Raw genomic sequence first — 18,957 nt, 5'->3', positions numbered from 1 at the left:
TGGTCCAATGGTAGTGGGTTATCAGAACTTATTAACAGTGTCACTAAAGTTGATATACAAAACCCACTGCTAAATTTGGCTTTTTATTTTTTAAAAGGTTTTTTATTTTAAAAAGGTTATTTATAAAAAAAACACAAAATTTTAAAAAAGAATAAAAGGAAACAACAACAGCTACATAGTGCCAGCTACTGTTCTAAATGCTGAAACATTTGTAACGTGTTTGTTAACATATGTTAACATTGAACGTATAAAAGTCTACTAATCTTTACAACAACTCTAAGAGGTAGGTACAATTATTTAGAAATAAATAGCGGCACAGAGAGGGTAAGTAACTTGCATTAAGCCTCAGAGCTATAAATAGTAAGTGCCGGGTCAGAATTTGAAACTAGGCATGCCCCTGACCTCATACCCTTAACCATTATGGAGCCTTAAGCCCTCCATTACTTAGCTGTTATAATTTGATCAGTTCAGCTCCACACCCAATGGGTCAGAAATAGTGTTTGGCATCCTGGCACAGGGCAGGAAAGTTGATTTGAGAGCAACCTGGGCTCCAGGCCTGGCTCTGAAACTGATGCCTGACCAGACCTGTGAAAGGCCATTGTCTCTTTGAGCCTCAGTTTCCTATTCTGAAAATGAAGGGTTGGACCTGATGGTCTCCAAGGCCCTTGCAGTGCTGATGTTTTATGAGCCTGGGGTTCCTGGCTCAATTCCTTGCAGCCCAGACCATACTGGCTCTTCCTGGGCCAGGTCTGGCCCCTCCTGCTGGGCTCAGTGTCTTGCATTTGGCTCTGCTTCTCACAAATAAAAGAAAAAGAACAACGGGAAATATCCTCCTGAGAGACTGGGAGGGACCCCATGGCTGCTCTGTATGCTTTGAAGCACTCACACTCATTAACCAGAGAGAACTACCTGCCAAGTGAAGGATGGAAAGAAACTAGACTAAGGGGAGAAATGAACTCACAAAACCTGGCTACATCCAAATTAAAAGGGCATCTCTGAGCACTTAAAGAACTGACAATGTTATTGCAACAAGATGTGCCAGTTTCTTAAAGAAATGAAGACAGGATCAGCCAAGAAAACCAGAATGGATCAGAGAAGGCAGGACAAACCTGAGAAACTATGCACCAACTAAGGTTATTATTATTATTTTTTTACCACACCTGGCTAATTTTTTGTATTTTTATTAGAGACGGAGTTTCACCATGTTAGCCAGGATGGTCTCGATCTCCTGACCTTGTGATCCACCCGCCTCGGCCTCCCAAAGTGCTGGGAGTACAGGTGTGAGCCACCGCGCCTGGCCCAACCAAGGTTATTTACAGCCTGGGAAGAGGATGAAATAAATGAGAGACAGACATGTCTGCCTCCACTATCCCACCATGAACTCTTCCAGGGTTGGTGCTGTGTTTCAGGAATGTATGCATCCCAGGAACTGTAAAGGCATTAGGGTTCAGAATCTGCCAACATCAACAGAGAACCTACTAGGTGACACAGCTATTTGTATCAGAAATGTATTTTTTATAATATTTTAGAGATGAGGAGAGAGAGTCTATAGAGACCTTGATTCCAGTTCTGGATCTTCCATCATTAGCTATGTAAACCTGTTCAAGTAACTTCACCTGTCTAGGGCCTTGGCCAGTTTATCCATAAAGCAAGGGACTGAACGTGATTATAGAAGATGGGCCAGGCCAGACACCATGGCTCATGCCTGTAATCCCAACACTTTGAGAGGTCAAGGCGGAAAGATCACTTGAGGCCCAGGAGCTTGAGACAAACCTGGGCAACAACGTGAGACCCTACCTCTACAAAAAATATATATATATTTTTTTGATTAGCCAGGTGTGGTGGCACGAGCCCATATTCCCAGCTTCTGAGGCAAGAGGATTACTTGATGCCAACCTGGGCAACGAAACAAGACCCAGTCTCTACAAAAAAAATGTTTTTAATTATCCGGGCATGGTGGTATGCATCTATAATCCCAGCTTCTCAGGAGGCTGAAGCAGGAGGACTGCTTGAGCCCAGGAGTTCCAGACTGCAGTGAGCTATTATTGCACCACTATACTTCAGCCTAGGTGACAGAGCAAGACCCTGTCTCTAAAGAAAAAATAATAAAAAAAATTTAAAAAAAAGATGAGCTAGCTCAAGAATCTATAGTTCCTAAAGTTACCAAATAATTATTTTATATTCATGTAGAAAAGCATTCACCTGAATTAATTTAATGTCTTCATATTTTAGGCCATTGGAACTCAACAGACTCCACTGTTCTGAGCATATAATGTATGAATACAAGAAAAAAAAATCGAAGTTTTGGGCTTCAGAAGCTCTTCTGCTTCTGTTCCATGTGCTGCTAGCTAGCATGACCATGTGGGGCTGGGCATGTTGTGCCCTGTAGAAGGGCATCTAGCCGAGGAAGGTGGAAGAGATAGGGCTAAATTCCAATCTGCCCTTTGGCATGAGCTTTGTGCCCATGAGGCTCAGTCCAAACCAAAGCTGCATTCTGAGTTTGTGAGTGCCTCTGAACTGTCCATCAGCACTGAAGAGAGCCACAGCCAGGACTGTGAAGCAACGGCCAAGTCTGTGTTCAAGTTTGTGTTTTGTATACAAAACATATAGTTTTACCTTTGCTTAAAATATTTCCAGACATCTCCTTTCACCTCCATTCAATTTTTAAGATCTCTAATAAAACCAATCCTATCCTTTATAATTACATGTCAATATGGACCCAAACCAGCATTAGCCAGGATGCTTGAATGGATTGTTTCTAAAAATCTCAATCCAAGGGTTGAGACATTGTGCATAATGGCAGCATAAATGGAAAATGGGGACAACCTTTCAAGGTGATTCCTTGGAAAGGGACATTATTTAGCTGAGCAAGACCTGGAGTTTAAAATAAATCTATTTCATTACTTTCACATTTCCAAAACATGGTAGCTACTAAATGTACTCGGCAAAAATACAGAAAAATAAAAACTCTGAGAAAAACAGTCACTGGATTCTCAGGGCATCTAATGTGTTGTCTTTACATGTAGATGGTGATTCTTTGCCACCACTAGCAAGTCATTCATTTTGAGGCTCCTGACTTTTCTAGCAACCAATTAGATTTGCACTGGTTCATTCACATTCTTTTTCCTTTATGCTGTGATCGATAGCTACCAAGACCATTCATTCTGGATTTCCTGGGTCAGTCTCAATTTCAAATATTCTGCCCCTCTTTCCTCTGAATAAAAAGTTCCCAATTTTTTGTTTGGAAAATATGGTCACCATAATAATGGCATTCTCCTCACAAAAATATTAGTCAGGCCAGAGTCATACCATCATTACACTGCCCATATTTGGTTTGTGGCCATCAAAAGGAGAACTGGCTGGTTCAACCAGGGTCTGAAGCCATTTTCTTGGTCTCATTAAAGAGACAAATAATGCATTTGCTATTAAACAATTTAGAACTCAAATAAACTTTCCCCTTGTCCTGGAAGAGAGTTTCTCAAGGCTAAGGAGTTACTATCTGATGGAAGGGTACAAAAATCTGGAAAAAATGAAGCTATGGGGCTTTCCAACTGCCAAACTCCCACAGGCTGGCTCCCAATGCACATCACACTCACTATTAAAGTGTCACCATTTATAATTTGGTGCTAAATCTTTCTGAAGCTAAGCTACTCAGCATGGTCTACCAACAAATTGATTCTCTATTCCTTATTCTATTAAAACATAGGGATAAAATGAAGTAGGTGTTGGTGATAAAAGTTATCTAATCTCAAGTTGAAAATGAAGTTATTATTCATTCATGCCAGCACCCTGAAAGGGAAACCAAAGCGTCGGGTTTCCATAGCGGGTTCGACTCTGCGCTTGCAGCATTTATGAAAGGAAAACAGGCTGCCTCTGGTTTTGTTTTGTTGCCTCCTCTGTAGTTTTGTGTCTGTTTTTCCTCCAGGTGCCTCACTCTGAATCCTTTAGAGCATGGAGTAAGAGGAGAAAAGTTATACTTGCAGGGAGGTTTAAATAGTGTTTGCCAAGCACTTTAATATACAACACGCTTAGATTTTTTTCCTACCGCCTCACAACCTTGTGAAGTAGGTGAAAACTTCATTTTAATGGTGTGACTATGGAAAGAAATGCTACTGAGTCATGTCTTTCATACTTAGGTCAGTTGGTCAGAACCCTGAGAGATCACAGAAAACTAAATTAAAATGGAAAAATACTAACATACGTTGCCAGTATTTTTGGGTATCTCAGCATGATCGTGAATAAGCTATAGATTCTGACTCAAGATGTGTGCAGTTTGCTTTGGACTTTGTTCTTGCTTACTTACTTATAAAACTTCTTAACTGTACTTCTAAATTATAGCAATTCCGTAAAACATTCAAACCTTGGGGCTTGGTTTCCTCCTCCTAGCAGGCTGAGTCATAAAAAATAAATCTTAGCCATTTCAATAGACAACACACCCCTCGCATTAAGAATTGGTATTGTTCCCTGCATCTCCCATTTCATCCAAAAGTCACACCCAGTTCACATTTGAAGAAAAAAAAGAGCTCAGGGACTCATCCAGCTCAACATTTGCACATTTAATAAGAGAACAGAATTTCTGCCAAGTTATAGGGGTAAGTTGCATCAGAATCTTCCAGAGGAACTTAGGAGCAGTTATGAGTATGGACTTTAGAGGTAGCCAGACCTGGGTTCAAGTGCTGACATGGTGTGACATTGGTCACACAGGACCCAATGAAATGGGGGTGTTTAACCTCATAGACAGTCACCATAAGAATGAAAGGAAAGAAAAGATAAAAGACAAGACATCTGGGAAGCCCAGTGTAAGACACAGTAAGCATCCAGCCAGTACTTACCATCTTACTTCTACAGACATTTCCAGGCTTAGCCAAATCCTCTGCCCTTCTACTACTACACAGTGTCAGGGAGTGAGTCACAAGATTCATTCCAAATCAAACCTCAAGGAGGCATTGCTGGGGGAGGTAGAATACTCAACCTGAAACTCAGGGTCAGGATTTAAATCAGGAAGCCACAGACTGGCACAATTTTAGACTTAAGAGGAAGTGTGTAATTTATAATTTGTTAAATTACTATATGCAAATTATAGACACAGTGCCTGACATACAGCAGGCAATGAATACATGTCTGCCCTCCCTCTTTTTTTAATACTGAAAAACACCTAAAATTCTCGGCCCTAAAGTGACTTGCTCAAGTCACACAAGCAGCCAATGGCAGAGCTGGAATTAGTACTTGGATCTTTTTAGAAGAGAGGGGTGCTGTTTCAGGTCTCTTACCAAAAGTATTGGTGTCAAATGGTTTGAAGGAACTAGACAAACACCTTCCAAACCCCAGGAATGAAATGATCTCCCCAACTTACAACGACAGCATGCTGTCCCCATCCCTCCACCACCACGCCCATCCCCGAACCCCCACTGACAGAAGCTAGATTCCCTCCAGTCCATGTGGAAAATTCTGTCTAGGAAGCACTGGGGGTTCTGAAGAGCAGAGACAGAGCTCTGGGGTCTTGAGATCGGGAAGCGTCTTTCCTTCTTGGCCCACTGAAGCACACAGCGGTCTCAGGTGTTCCCTTGTAAGCAAAAAGGATCCAGAAACTTTCTCAAGGGTTCTAACAGCCAGTTGAAATGGGGAGCCAGGGACAAGGAGATGCAAACATGACCTTTCAGGCCAAGTCTGGGGAGATGACAAGCATGGATTGCTGGGTTTGCAGGACTGAAAAAGATCCTTTTAAATTTCAGTGGAAAATCCTGATTCCGTCCTACAGGTATTGCACAAAAGAACTGGTTCCAAGCTCTGAGGGTCAGGCGGAGGACAGCTAACAAGCCTGCAGTAGTTCTGGGGAAGGAAAGAAGGAGACAGCAGAAGTGGGTGGAAACCGCCCTTCTTCATTTATAATTCAAAGAGTCATTCGACAAATACATATGAGCACTGACTGTCAGAAACTCTGGCCTAGGGTCCAGGGTGGGAGTTGGGGGCTGGCAGAGAAGATCACCAAGAGAAAGTGAAACTAAGCTCAGGCCTGAAAGCTGAGTGGAAGTTAGCCAGGTAGCGAGGGATGTTCTAAGCCAAGGATAGGCAAAGGTTTCATGTAAAGGACAAGATAACAAATATTTTAGTTTCTGCAGGTCATACAGTGTCTGTTGCGGCTATTTAACTCTGCCATTAGAGGGTAAAAGCACCAATAGACAATACATAAAAGAATGAGTATGGCTGTGCTCCCTAACCCTTATTAATGAGCAATAAAATTTCAATTCTATATAATTTTCATGTCATGAAATAGTATCCTTCTTTTGATTTTTTTCAACCATTTAAAAATGCAGAAGCCACTCTTAGCTTTTATTTTACAAATATCTGTATTGATGTACCTGAGGGTTCAGTCAAGGTCATTCCTGAACTAGGAAGATGGTATTCATTTCTAAACCACAGACTCTCTTAGGCCCTTGTACCAAGGCTAAGACTAGAGTGGGACAAGGGAGCTGCCCAGCACTCACAATTTAAGGAGGCACTCACTAAGAAGTATATGGGTGGCACTTCTGAGACCCTGAGAGAAGGTGCACAAGGGTGAGACACTCACTTGTCTCACCCTAGTGATGGCCCTGCTTGTACCTGTGCATAACGGAGTGCATTATTGTGATGTGGCGACCTCTTCCTCAACCATCACTGTGTTGGATGATGTCCTTGTGCCCAAGGTTGTGGACTGACAATCTCATTCCCAGCCACTGCTCTGGGGTGCAGAGTTTGGATAATAAGAAAAACAATTTAGATAACAACATTTAGGCAGAAAGGGAGGAGGGAAAAAAAGAAAAGCTATGCAGACTGGAGTTTGGGAGAATCTGGAGAAGTTGGAAAATTTTTAAAATCATATTTGGAGCCAGGCACAGTGGCGCATGCCTGTAATCCCAGTACTTTCAGAGGCTGAGGCAGGAGGATCAGTTGAGGCCAGAAGTTGGAGACTAGCCTGGGCAACATAGCAAGATCTTGCTGCTACAAAAAAATTTTTAATCATATTTGAAAGTTGTTGCTGGTAGAATAATGTGAGAAATATTGAGAAGGAGATGAATGTCCAAGGGACATGTTTAACAAGCTCCACTGTAAATAAAATTGTAACCCTCCTTTGCCACTTGCTTGATCTTCATTCATATATCTATACCTATACATATATCTAAATCTATTTTGCAAACCACATATCTGATAATGAACTTATATTCAGAATATGTATCAAAAATAAAAAAGACACCTCAATTTAAAAATGGGCAAATAATTTGACTAGACACTTCTATGATATACAAATGGCTAAGAGCACATGAAAAGATGTTCAGCATCATTTGCCATCAGGAAGATGCAAATCAAAACAATGAAATATCAGTTTACACCCACTAGGATGGCTATAACCAAAAGACAGACAATAAGAAACACTGTTCAAGATGTGGAGAAAGCAGGCTGGGTGTGGTGGCTCACGCCTGTAATCCCACCACTTTCGGAGGCCAAGGTGGGCGGATCACCTGAGGTCAGGAGTTTGAGACCAGCCTGGCCAACATGGCAACACCCTGTCTCTACTAAAAATATAAAAGTTAGCTGGGCATGGTGGCACGCATCTGTAATCCCAAATACTCATGCCTCAGGCTGAGGCATGAGAATTGCTTGAACCCAGGAGGCAGAGGTTGCAGTGAGTCTAGATCGTGCCACTGCACTCCAGCCTGGGCAACAGAGCAAGACTCCGTCTCCAGGAAAAAAAAGATATGGAGAAACTAGAACCCTTTTGCATTGCTGGTGGGAATGTAAAATGTGTAGCTGCTTTGGAAAACAGTCTGGCCATTCCTGAAAAGATTAAACAGAGTTATCATGTGACCCAGCAATTCCAATCCTGGGTATTTATCCAAAAGAAATGGAAACTATGTCCACACAAAAACTTCTGCATGAATGCTCACAGCAGTATTATTCATAATAATCCAAAAGTGGAAACAACTCAATGTCCAACAATTGATGAATAGATAAATAAAATGGGGCATAATCATACAATGAAATATTATTCAGCAGTGAAAAGTATGAAGTATTGATTCATGCTACTGTATAAATGAATATTTAACCTTTAAAAGATTATGCTAAGTGAAAGAAGCCAGTCACAAGACCAAACAGTATGAAAGTCCATCCATATGAAAGTCCAGAATAGGGAAATCTATAGAGACAGAAAGTGGATTAGTGGTTCCTTAGGGCTGGGGGAGAGGCACAGGATGGGGCGATAGAGGGTGATAGCTAAAAGAAACAGGGTTGCTTTTTGAGATGATGAAAATGTTCTAAAATTGACTGTAGTGATGCCTGCACATATCTGTGAACATATTTAAAACCACTGAATTGTATACCTTAACTGGGTGAATTGTATGGTATGTGAATTATACATCAATAAAGCTGTTAAAAAAAATAAGAAGAAACCAAAGCATTTCTCCTCCCCTTCAAGGAAATCTGCTATTGTGTTTCAAAGGACTGGCTTTCCCTACCCTTGAACGATGATAGCATGACTTTGTATTGCTGAAGGCTGAGGGAGTTTTCTGCTGAGCTTTCTCAGGGTTTGAGGAGTGATGGCCTAAATAAGAAGGAAGGGTTTGGGGTTCCTTGTAAGGGACTGAGCCTTGGGGTTAGGGGTTCAGGGTTCTGGTGCCTGAGCTCTAGAAGACCCATATTTAATGTGAAGCTCTGAATGTGTTTAGGCAAGCCACTAGAATAAAGAACCACTGAAAGGGGCACCATTTGGTTGTCATGGTGCCAGAAAATAAGCCCAGCACTGCTGTCTAAGAACAGCTTTTGAGAGAGGGTGCTGTCTGAGCCACCAGTTAGTCTAGTCGTGGGGGTCAGTGGGTGCACCTCCCCCCACTGATGCTTCAAATCCTTGAATGCTGAATCATTTGGTCAACAGGGTGGAAACCTCCTCTCTAACCCCAGGACTCCCTTAAGCTCAGAAGGGGCCACTTCTATGACTCATGACTTTTCAGAGGTCATTCAAAGGGCAGCTTGAGTCTCCAGTCTGTAAAATACAGGTTGTAGAGCATATCAGGGTTTCACCAGATGGTTTTATCCTTGCCCACTGGATCTAATTCTTTTCAGGCCACATACTACCATGGCCCATTTTCAGGGATGGGGCCTCTCCAGCTGCTAATTCCCATTATGTAGGACATCTAGGGAAAAGAAAAATAATAATAATCCTAATGCTGATACTGTCCAAAGAATACTATGAGAATAACAGTGGCCACCAGTGCATTTACCTTACACTGGAATCCAGAGTCAAGGTTTTTCATTCCCGCTCTTACCAAATCTTAGCCAAAGGGCTGGTATAACTACAGAGATGCGGGGGGACATTTATCCTACAGTGCACCAATGCAGCTAATAAGGGAAAGCAGTCCAATCATCACAAAGCTGGACTCTGACAGCCATCACATTTTCCACTGAGGCACTAGACATGACTAAACTGCACAGGAGCTGAGAGGAAGCTGGATTCCCTTTCACTGTGCCCAGCAGGAAGGGGCCAGCATCATCCTATACCCATGTCATCAACCCATCACTACCCTTCGTAATGAAAGAGGCAGCCTGGCAAATCACCAAGCACAGGCTTCCAGCTAAGCCTAAGCACCCCACGAAATTTTAATTGTCTCAAGGTCCAAACTGTACCCTAGCTCCAGGGCAACCAAATTTCCAGACCAGAAAACAAGACATGTTGCTATCTCAACAGCAATCCCTTACAACATTGAACAGTGGGGCTCAATGGATATTTTATCATCCATAAAAATTACGACTTAGAAGATGAATTTATTAGCGGTTGGTCCCTTTACACACAACAGACATTATCTCTCCCCTAAGGTTCAGGTCTCTTCAATTTGAAAGAGGCAAAATATAGAATCAAGGACATGTATACCAACAAAGGCATTTTTGTGAAACACTAAAAAAAAATTGCCTGTTAGGTTTAATTTTCTGTTCTTGAGAGTAAAGTATGAAGAAGAAAGGCACCTTTTAAAAGGAAGAAAGCAGAATAAGAAGCAGCAATACAGAAGCTGCTTTTGACCTTCCTTTTTAAATTATAGCTTTTCTAGACTGATTTAAAATTTTTTTATTCAATCTTTACATTTTTATTCTTTGTTTTTTACTCTTTAGTTTATCTGAGTTTCTTTTCTATTTTGTCATACATATTCTTGTACAGTAAATCTTGTGGAACAAAGAAGGGAAATAAGTAAAGTGATAATACAGGAGCCAGTGGAATTTCTGCCCTGGCACCTTCACATTCTCTGAGTGCACATGGATCTCAGGTTACATGAGCAATTCCAGCAAGGCAGAAGCAGAAACTTCTTGTACTTCACATTCAAGATAACTATATGGATCTAAACTCCTCAAAATTCAGGCAGGTTGAGAATTTTTTTTTAAAGGAAAAACACCCCTAACCAATCTTTAGCTTGGAGACTTTAGCCACCCATCAAAATATCCTGTCTTATTTCAGAGCAGGAGAGAGGGAGTATGACTGTAACTGGATAAGGGATAGGGTTTTAATTTCTTATGAGGAGGAGAAGGAGGATACCAGTAGTTAGTATGTCAGCAAGCATTAATCTTCATTAATGTTTTCCATTCAAATCCAATCTTCTCTACACAGCTGTGCAAATATAAATTAAATGGGTCATTCTGACCAAGGTATCCAAGAAAAAAAATGTTTAATGTGAGGGCCAAGGAATTAATTGGACAAACAGCACATTCTTTAAATGTGTGGGAAGGATTGTTCAAACTACCTCATTATAGATTGAGAAACATGAATTCAAATTCATACCACTGTAAACATCCCTGAGTGAGAAGACACACAGCAGAAGGTGGTGGAAATGTGTTCTCGACAAAGCATATCCACAGTGGCCAGAGTGAGCAGAGCAGCACTCACTCCTTGCTAGAACTGTGCGGCGGGTAGCATCTCATTTAACGCCACAATAACACCATTATTCTCAGTTTATAAAAAAGGTAATTAGGAACAAAGCGGTCAAACTGTGTACCAGAATTCACATGGCTAGTCAGTGATGGAGTGAGGGTCACAATTTAAATTCAGGTCGACTGACTCCAGAGACTGTATTTGTAACCATTACATTGCCCTTATTCTCTATATACTTGGCATTATGCTTGCATTATGGAGAGTAAAATAATGCAGAACTTATTTCTTGTCCTTAATCGATTTACAATCTGATTGAGGAACCAGAACGGACACATATCAAATAACCAAAACACAGGAAAAGGAGCATATCATTAAGATCTGCATCTTTGAAGGAAGTAATTCATAGGAGCTGGGAAAAACTAGTTATAATTCACCCGTGCAACTTTTGAGAATTTCTACCAGATTCTAAACTAAAAAACAAGATATACAGAACACCATACCTTAAAAAATACTGATTCATTGCTGATATGGTGTGGTTTGAATATTCAGAAAGGGCCCCCCCTTTAGAAATCTCCCTTAAGAAAGGACAGGACAACCAGCCTATTCCCCAGCTGCATCTTAATGGTTAATAAAAATGCCAATAGCCTCCTCCAAGCCTGCTCAGACCAAGGGGATAAAAGTTCCTGGAGTCTACTCTGACAGGTGTGGCAAGCTCTCCCAGCCTCCAGAGACTAAGAAGCAGGGAAGAGACAATTTGCATCATCCCTTTTGTCCTTTTCAATTAGAAATTAACCATCCCAGGCCTTTGATGAACAAGGGCAGGTTTGAGCTGGGGACCAGTGAAGAAGCTCAGAAGAAACAGCAGCAGGGCTATAGAAAAGAAGAAACTGGAGGAGGGTATAGGCATACCAAAAATTATTCTGAAATTTACACCCGATTCACAACCCTCATAGGGAAACAATGATAAAGGTTCTAAAGCAACCTATTTCCATTCACTTTGCTATATTTAAATTTCGATTGTGCTCTTAATGTTCAAGTGTACATGATTTTTTAAACCACTGCATTTTTAACTAAGATGACACGTTGCTCTCAGCAGCAGTTTCATGGCAGGGAGATGCTGTGCAAGTCATCTAGTGCTGAACAGGACAGGCATGCTGGTGACAGGCTCCTTGTCTGTGACTCAGGTTTCATGTGGAATCAGGTCAAGAGACACAGAAACACATCCCTAGACACTGGCTGGGGTGAGTGGTCAACTGTATAGAGAAGGACCTGCAGGCTTTCACTTTTCAGGCAGGTTCCCAGGTCAGCCCAAATGTTCCTAAGAACCCAAGCAGTGTCTTTTTTAGGGAAAGGCAAATATTCCTGAAATGTCCTGATCAAAAAGCAAAGAGCTCTGTTTAAACTCCTAGCCAATGGTTCCCAACTCCATAGAATCTATAGAATCACCAAGAGAACTTTGAAAAAAATATTCATGCTGTGCCCTACCCCGGTGATTCGGATTCAAAGGGCCTGAGGAGGGGTCTGGACAGTGACTGTGACGTGTAAGCAGGGTTACAATCACCATATCTAACATGGCCAAGTCTGAGATACCGTGAGCATCAATGAATGGGGTCACTCAATCAACAGATGCTGAAACGAACAGAATTCTTCCGTTCTTTTAAAAGCTTCCTCTGAATTTTATTCCTTTCTGGATCTTAAGAAACCACCTAGGAGTGTCAGCTGCCTGGATTAAATCTTAGTTATTTCACTTACTAGCTAAGTAACCTTGATGAGGTACATAATTTCTCAGGAAATCAGTTTGCTTAGCAATAAAATACTGTTAATTATCATATCAAAATCCTAAGGTAGTTAAGATGATTGTACAACATGGAATATGTAAATTATTTAGCCCAATATCTGGCATTTGTTGAATGCTCAATAAATGTTAGCTACCCTGATTGATGACTCAAATGGTTGGGCTGTGTCCCTACCCAAATCTCACCTCAAATTGTAATAATCTCCATGTGTCAAGGGCAGGGCCAGGTGGAGATAATTGAATCATTGGGGGCGGTTTCCCCTATAGTTTTCTCATGGTAGTGAATAAGTCTCATAAGATATGATGGTTTTATACATGGGTGTTCCCCTGCATATGATTTCTTGCCTGCCACCATATAAGACATGTCTTTGCTCCTCTTCTGCCTTCCGCCATGATTGTTTGGCCTGCCCAACCATGTGGAACTGTGAGTCCACTGAACCTCTTTTTCTCTGTAAATTACCCAGTCTTGACTATGTCTTTATTAGCAGCATGAGAACAGACTAATACAATGATGATGATGATGATGAAAGTAAAAATATAGCACTTATATTTCAATAAAAATGATGTTTCTCTAGACCAGGTGCTTATTTCTAGGGTCAGGTTTTAAAGGACTTATGAAAAATTGGAATGTGAGAGTTCTAGAAACAGTTTCACATAGAGAATGACTGAAGGAAGCAAGAGTTTTCAGGATAAAAAAATCCAAGATGGCACATGGCACTGTCCTCAGATGTACAGATAAGGTCTGAGAGCAGGCAGCCTGATCATGTGTATTTCCAGAGCAGGATTCTTAAAGAGGGGAGACTGTGGATAGAATTCAGAGGACCTGGAAATCTGGTTGAGGAAAAAAAAGTGATTCATTATTTTCATTAATCTCAAAAAGGAAATTTAGCATTTCCTTTAATTCTGAATATAAGCAACAAACTTCAGTAGTAGTAATAGTAACTGTGATCTTGTCACCAATAGAAGTCACAGATACTTCCATATCCTATTACAGTTGTGATAGATATCCTAAAATGTTATTGATATTTAGGGTAACCGACTGCTCTGGTTTGGTCTGAAGGGTTTTCCAGGACATGGAATTTACAGTGCTAAAATTGAGAAAATTTCAAGAAATCCATACTATATATACATAAGTATATATACATAATCCAATATATGCATAAGTATATAATCTATACTTATGAATATAAGGACTTATATTCATCACTACAATTATCCCTCAATAGCTCAGAGGAATTGGTTCCAGAACTGCCCCCTACCCCCTTGAACACCAAAGTTCAAGAATGCTCAAGTCCCTTATGTAAGATGGCCTAGTATTTGCATATAACATACATGCATCTTCCCGTATACTTTAAGTCTTCTCTAGATTACTTAGAATATCTTATACTATGTAAATAGTGTTACAGTGTATTAGATTGTAAAATTTGTGTTATTTTTTATTGTTATATTGTTATTTTTTGTTTCTTACAAAAATATTTTCTATATGCAGTTGGTTGAATCTGTGGATACAGATGAGGGCTAATTCTATTTTGAAATTATGATAGTTATCACATAACTAGATATTATTATTTAATGTATTAATAAAGAAGCACCTAAATTGCCAGGTTAATTTTTAAAAACTTGATAAATGTATATCAGCATAACTTGTCCTTTATGATGATTTCTATTTCATCTGATTCATTTAAAAACATTATTCTGAATCCATAGGTTTCATCACTTTGCCAAAGGAATCCATGGCATAAAAAAGTTTAAGAGGGAAGGAAGTGGGGCCATTAGTTGGAAAATGAAAAAAAACAGAATTAAGTTCTGTTAGGTCTGGAGACCTAAAAACAATAATGAACTACACCATAGAAGAGGACCCAGGCATTTATCTCAAAAGAACACAAACAGATAATCAACAAATGGAGTCATTTTTCCACTACCAGGAAATCTCCCTAATTCCTCCACTCCCAATAACAGTATTTTCTGACACACTTTTATGTTGTTGCAGTATCAACTCAATCTTGATAGCTATCAATTGGAGTATCTGTTTTCAATAACCGCAAATGCTTAACCTAAGAATCATAATTTGACAGATCTTAAAATTTCTCATCAATTATGACAATGGAAATTTGGACTTTTTTTTTTTTTTTTAAAAAAGCAAGTTTAAAGAAATGGTAAAAAGAAACTCAAATGCTTACAGGATACCACTGGGCTTCTGATAGATGTTGGCTCCCATCTTGCCTTATCTCCACTGTTGACGGGGGTTCCATTACTCTCTCACAAGGCAGTAAGGCACCATTTCTCTTCTGATCTATGTAACTCCATGCAGTCAGCCCAATGTGGCCAGAAGGCAGAGTTCTCACAATTGCTCTTGTTCCAGTATACACAGATTTCTTAACTTCTCTGTCATTTTTACAGAATCTCCTGACTAACAAAGTGGATCGCTCCTTTTTGTTTTTAAAAGCATCTTCTTCTACATCATCACAATTATCAGGGAAGTCCTCAAAATGGCTCAAAAAGGTCTTGGCAGCTTGACTGTCAGTAAAGTCTTTCCTACAAAAGCTATCACCTGAATATACCATGTCAACCTTCTCGCAAGAGCCTTCAAAGCAAAAGTATTTATCATTCAAGGTGTCACAATGATCACACTGCAGCTGCTCATTCTTATTATCACAATTTTTGGCCAATTCCATCAGTTTACAGGTATATGCCACATAGTTTTTCTTTTGCTTCTCCTCACCCCCAGGTAGTGGTACACAATTTCCACAATCGTCTAAAATTAAGTTTTCTGATAGGGTACAGAAAGTGTCTGACATTCTTCTGTCAACTTCATAATGAAAATGAAATACTGCCCTTCTGCTGTCAGGGTGTGCTCTGCCTGTCTCTATGATCGCTGACTGATTTCCTAAAGGACTAATGCCCATGGAAGGTCTGTCTAGTTCCAGTTGAATTCCAGGGAACACCTTTCTTTCCAGTGGAGAAGGAATTCCAGTTTCTAAACACAAGTCTTCCTCAGCAACAGAGTTGTACATTTCATAAAACTGTCTCTGAGGAAGGCCATGCTGATGGTTTCTCAATATGTTGTTGCAGTTAATGTTAAGGTTTTTTGCAGAATCTGGCATGATTTTCTCCCAACATTTTTCATTACTGTTCTCATCACTCACTATTTTCTCCCTTGCTATTGAGAGAATCTTTGGCAAGTTGCTTCCAGAAGGTTCTTCTTTAAGTTTGTTCAGTCGTGAGATGGTATGAGAAGTCTCCCCACTTCGTCTGACAGTATGTGCTTTTGAAATATTGATGTCTGAGACCTTTTCACTACTTTCATCTGCAGCCGACTGGGCAGAAACCACTTTTCTCTGAGTCACAGGTATAAGAACAGAAGCTGTTATTTCTTCAGAAGTCATCTTGGACTAACACACAGGTTTTGACTATTGTTCTATTTTTCCTCCCTGGTGATCATGTCAAGGTTTTAATAAAATGACTGATTATTATGACAATCTCAGATACACAAGTCCTCCCAAGGAACAAAGGGATAATTCCTTTCATTCAGGAGCATTAAGAGGCAAATAAATTTTCTTAGTTATAACTTCCTATCATGAATATATATTTTTTCTAGATCAGGGTTTTAAGGTGGTAGATCAATTTTCCTTCCTCTGTTACCTGAAGCAAAATTTTTTGAAGACTTTTACTCGGGATTGCACTCTGCAACTTCTGATCCATCACTGATTTGCAATGATTTTTAAATCCAGTTTGAATGATTCCTGTTTCCTGTAAGAAAAGAGATAATGTCAAACACTGTGACACTCAGTGAGTTTTTAAAAAAATGATCTCACAATCCTAAGATACAGACCAATTTTGAGAAAAAAGGTTTTTTTTGCAATCAGAAGTTGGTTTTTATGTTTTTAGTATTTATTTTTTTATTTAATATTTCAGAACTTCTGCTTCCAGCCAAAATGGAGTAACAAGGGCAAGATTTGTTCATCCACCTTAAATAACTAAAAAGAAAATCAGAAAAAAACCCAATGGTTTTCAGATATTGAACAACAGGCAACACAGACATTGATCTCTGAAAGAAGAAAAAAAAAAGAAGTGAGCCCTATAAATGCCCTAGCTTACTGCTTAGAAAGTTTCCAGGCAACAAGGCAGGGAAGGGAAACTCAGGTAAAATCCAACAATTTACCTGAGTAGAAGAGAAATAGTTAAGACTTCAGGGAGGCCAAGGAAGCTAGAGAAAAAAGGCATATTAAGCAAAGAGGCACAAAGATAAGAATGACAGCAGACTTTAAATCAGAAACAATGCAATCCAGAAGAGAGTGGACAAATCTTTAAAGTACTGAAAGAAAAACTACTGTCAACTTCAAATTCTATACCCAGCAAAAATGTCTTCTGCAAATAAAAATTAAGTAAAAACTTTTCCAGGCATATAAAGCTGAAATAATTTATCACTAACAAGCCTGCACTGCTTGTAACTCTGTTAGTAGAGAGAGGGAATCAAAAAAATTTCTATCCAATGTGGAAACACAATTATAAAGGATATACAAGGCACTATAGGACTAGAAGGTGCCCATCATGAGCATATCATTCCTTTCCAGGGAAAGCAGTTGCTCCCGAGAAAACTAATCAGCAGTCATGCTCTGCTGCCAACACCAGCTTTGCCTTGCCTTTGCTCTTTGACAAATAGATGTCTTTCTTCCCCTTGCTTCTCCCGTACCCTCTTTTCCCAAAGAGTCATCAACTACCCCTTAATCCCTTCTATATGTGTTCCCTCAAGCACAAACACAGCCTCAAGGGTGAGAGGCTCCCAGTATATGCATGTCTCTACAACTACTCTGAAAAATCACTGGAAACCCTAGAAATCATATTCTTTGCAGGGAATAAACCAGCCCACACAGAGCAGCAGTGTCCTAGCTCAACATCCTAACAAATCCTACCACACAGCAATAACTATTATCAATACTTTCAGAAACCTCCTTCCAGAACACTCCCTATGCATCAACATACATAGAGATATATGTGTATAACTATGCAAATACCAGATAATATTGGTCATTCTGTTCTGTACCTGCTTTTAAAAATTCAAAGCACACCATGAACAACTTTTCAGGTCAAGATTATATAGATAATTTTAATGGCATATGGCACTAACTTGAATTCAAATATCTGCTCTATTTTTAAAAGAGATTTTTCAGGCCAAAGCCTTCAGATTGACAGCTAATATGTCCTTTCTTACCCATGAGGTAAGCAATTCAAAGTAGGAGAAGGGGAAAACATTTTTGGTGATGCTTAGGTCCTGTTCTAAGGACTTTGTAATTATTGTTGTTATTATAATTATAAATATCATCATCATCATCATAATTTTGAGACGGAGTCCCATTCTGTTACCAGGCTGAAGTGCAATGGCACAATCACTGCTTGCTGCAACCTCTGCCTCCTGGATTCAGCAGTCATATACTGTTCCTTCTATCATATTCTATATGTTAGAAGGAATTACTAAGTATAACCCACATTCAAGGGGAGGGGAATTAGGGTCCACCTTTTGAAGGGAGAAATATCAAAGAATTTGTGGACATATTTTAAAACCAGCCTGGGTTCAAGTGATCCTCCCACCTCAGCCTCCCAAGTAGCTGAGACTATAGCACTGCGCTTGGCTAATTTTTGTATTTTTTGTAAAGACAGGGATTCACCATGTTGCCCAGTCTGGTCTTGAACTTCTGGGCTCAAGCAATCCTCCCACCTTAGCCTCCCAAATTGCTGGAATTACAGGTGTGAGCCACTGTGCCTGGCCACTTTGCAATTATTATCTTGTGTAATTCTCACTCAATACTACAAGATAGTGTGATGGTTTTAAAATATGTCCACAAATTCTCTGATACTCCTCTCTTCACAAGGTGGAGCCTAATTCCCCGCCCCTTGAATGTGGGTTATACTTAGTGGCTTCCCTCTAATGTATGGAATGTGGTAGAAGGAACAGTACATGACTGCTGAGAATCAGTCATGAAAGTCATTGGAGCTTCCTCCTTGCTACTCCTCTCTCGCATGCTCTGGGAGTAATCTGCTGCCATATTGTAAGAAGAGATCCCTGTGGAAAGTATGGGGGACTCTTGACAACACCCATGTGAGTGCGCCATCTTGGAAGCAGATCCTCCAGCTATAGTCAAGGCTTTAGATGATTGTACCTGCAACCTATATCTTGACTGCAACCACATGACAGACCCTCAGACAGATAAGCCTTGTCCCAAATTCCTGACCACAGAAACTGTGAGATGATAAATGTTTATTGCTTTGAGCCACTACA

At 40.1% G+C, this 18,957-nt stretch overlaps 1 protein-coding gene across 4 annotated transcripts in view; it reads right to left on the bottom strand.

The window, feature by feature from the left end:
• PLCE1 (phospholipase C epsilon 1) overlaps positions 1 to 18,957 on the bottom strand; it is a 337,648-nt gene that overhangs the window by 284,454 nt on the left and 34,237 nt on the right. For all 4 annotated transcript variants that reach the window (XM_034931124.3, XM_063607826.1, XM_057298956.2 and 1 more), the window contains one exon: positions 14,861 to 16,430. In XM_034931124.3, coding sequence (XP_034787015.1) covers positions 14,861 to 16,066 — 1,206 coding nt within the window. In that variant the 5' untranslated portion in view covers positions 16,067 to 16,430. The remainder of the gene's footprint in view (positions 1 to 14,860; positions 16,431 to 18,957) is intronic.

Source organism: Pan paniscus, chromosome 8 (assembly GCF_029289425.2).
Source record: "Pan paniscus chromosome 8, NHGRI_mPanPan1-v2.0_pri, whole genome shotgun sequence".
Lineage (NCBI taxonomy): Eukaryota > Metazoa > Chordata > Mammalia > Primates > Hominidae > Pan > Pan paniscus.
Note: the sequence above shows the minus strand (reverse complement) of the source record. Positions and strands in the feature narration are given on the sequence as shown.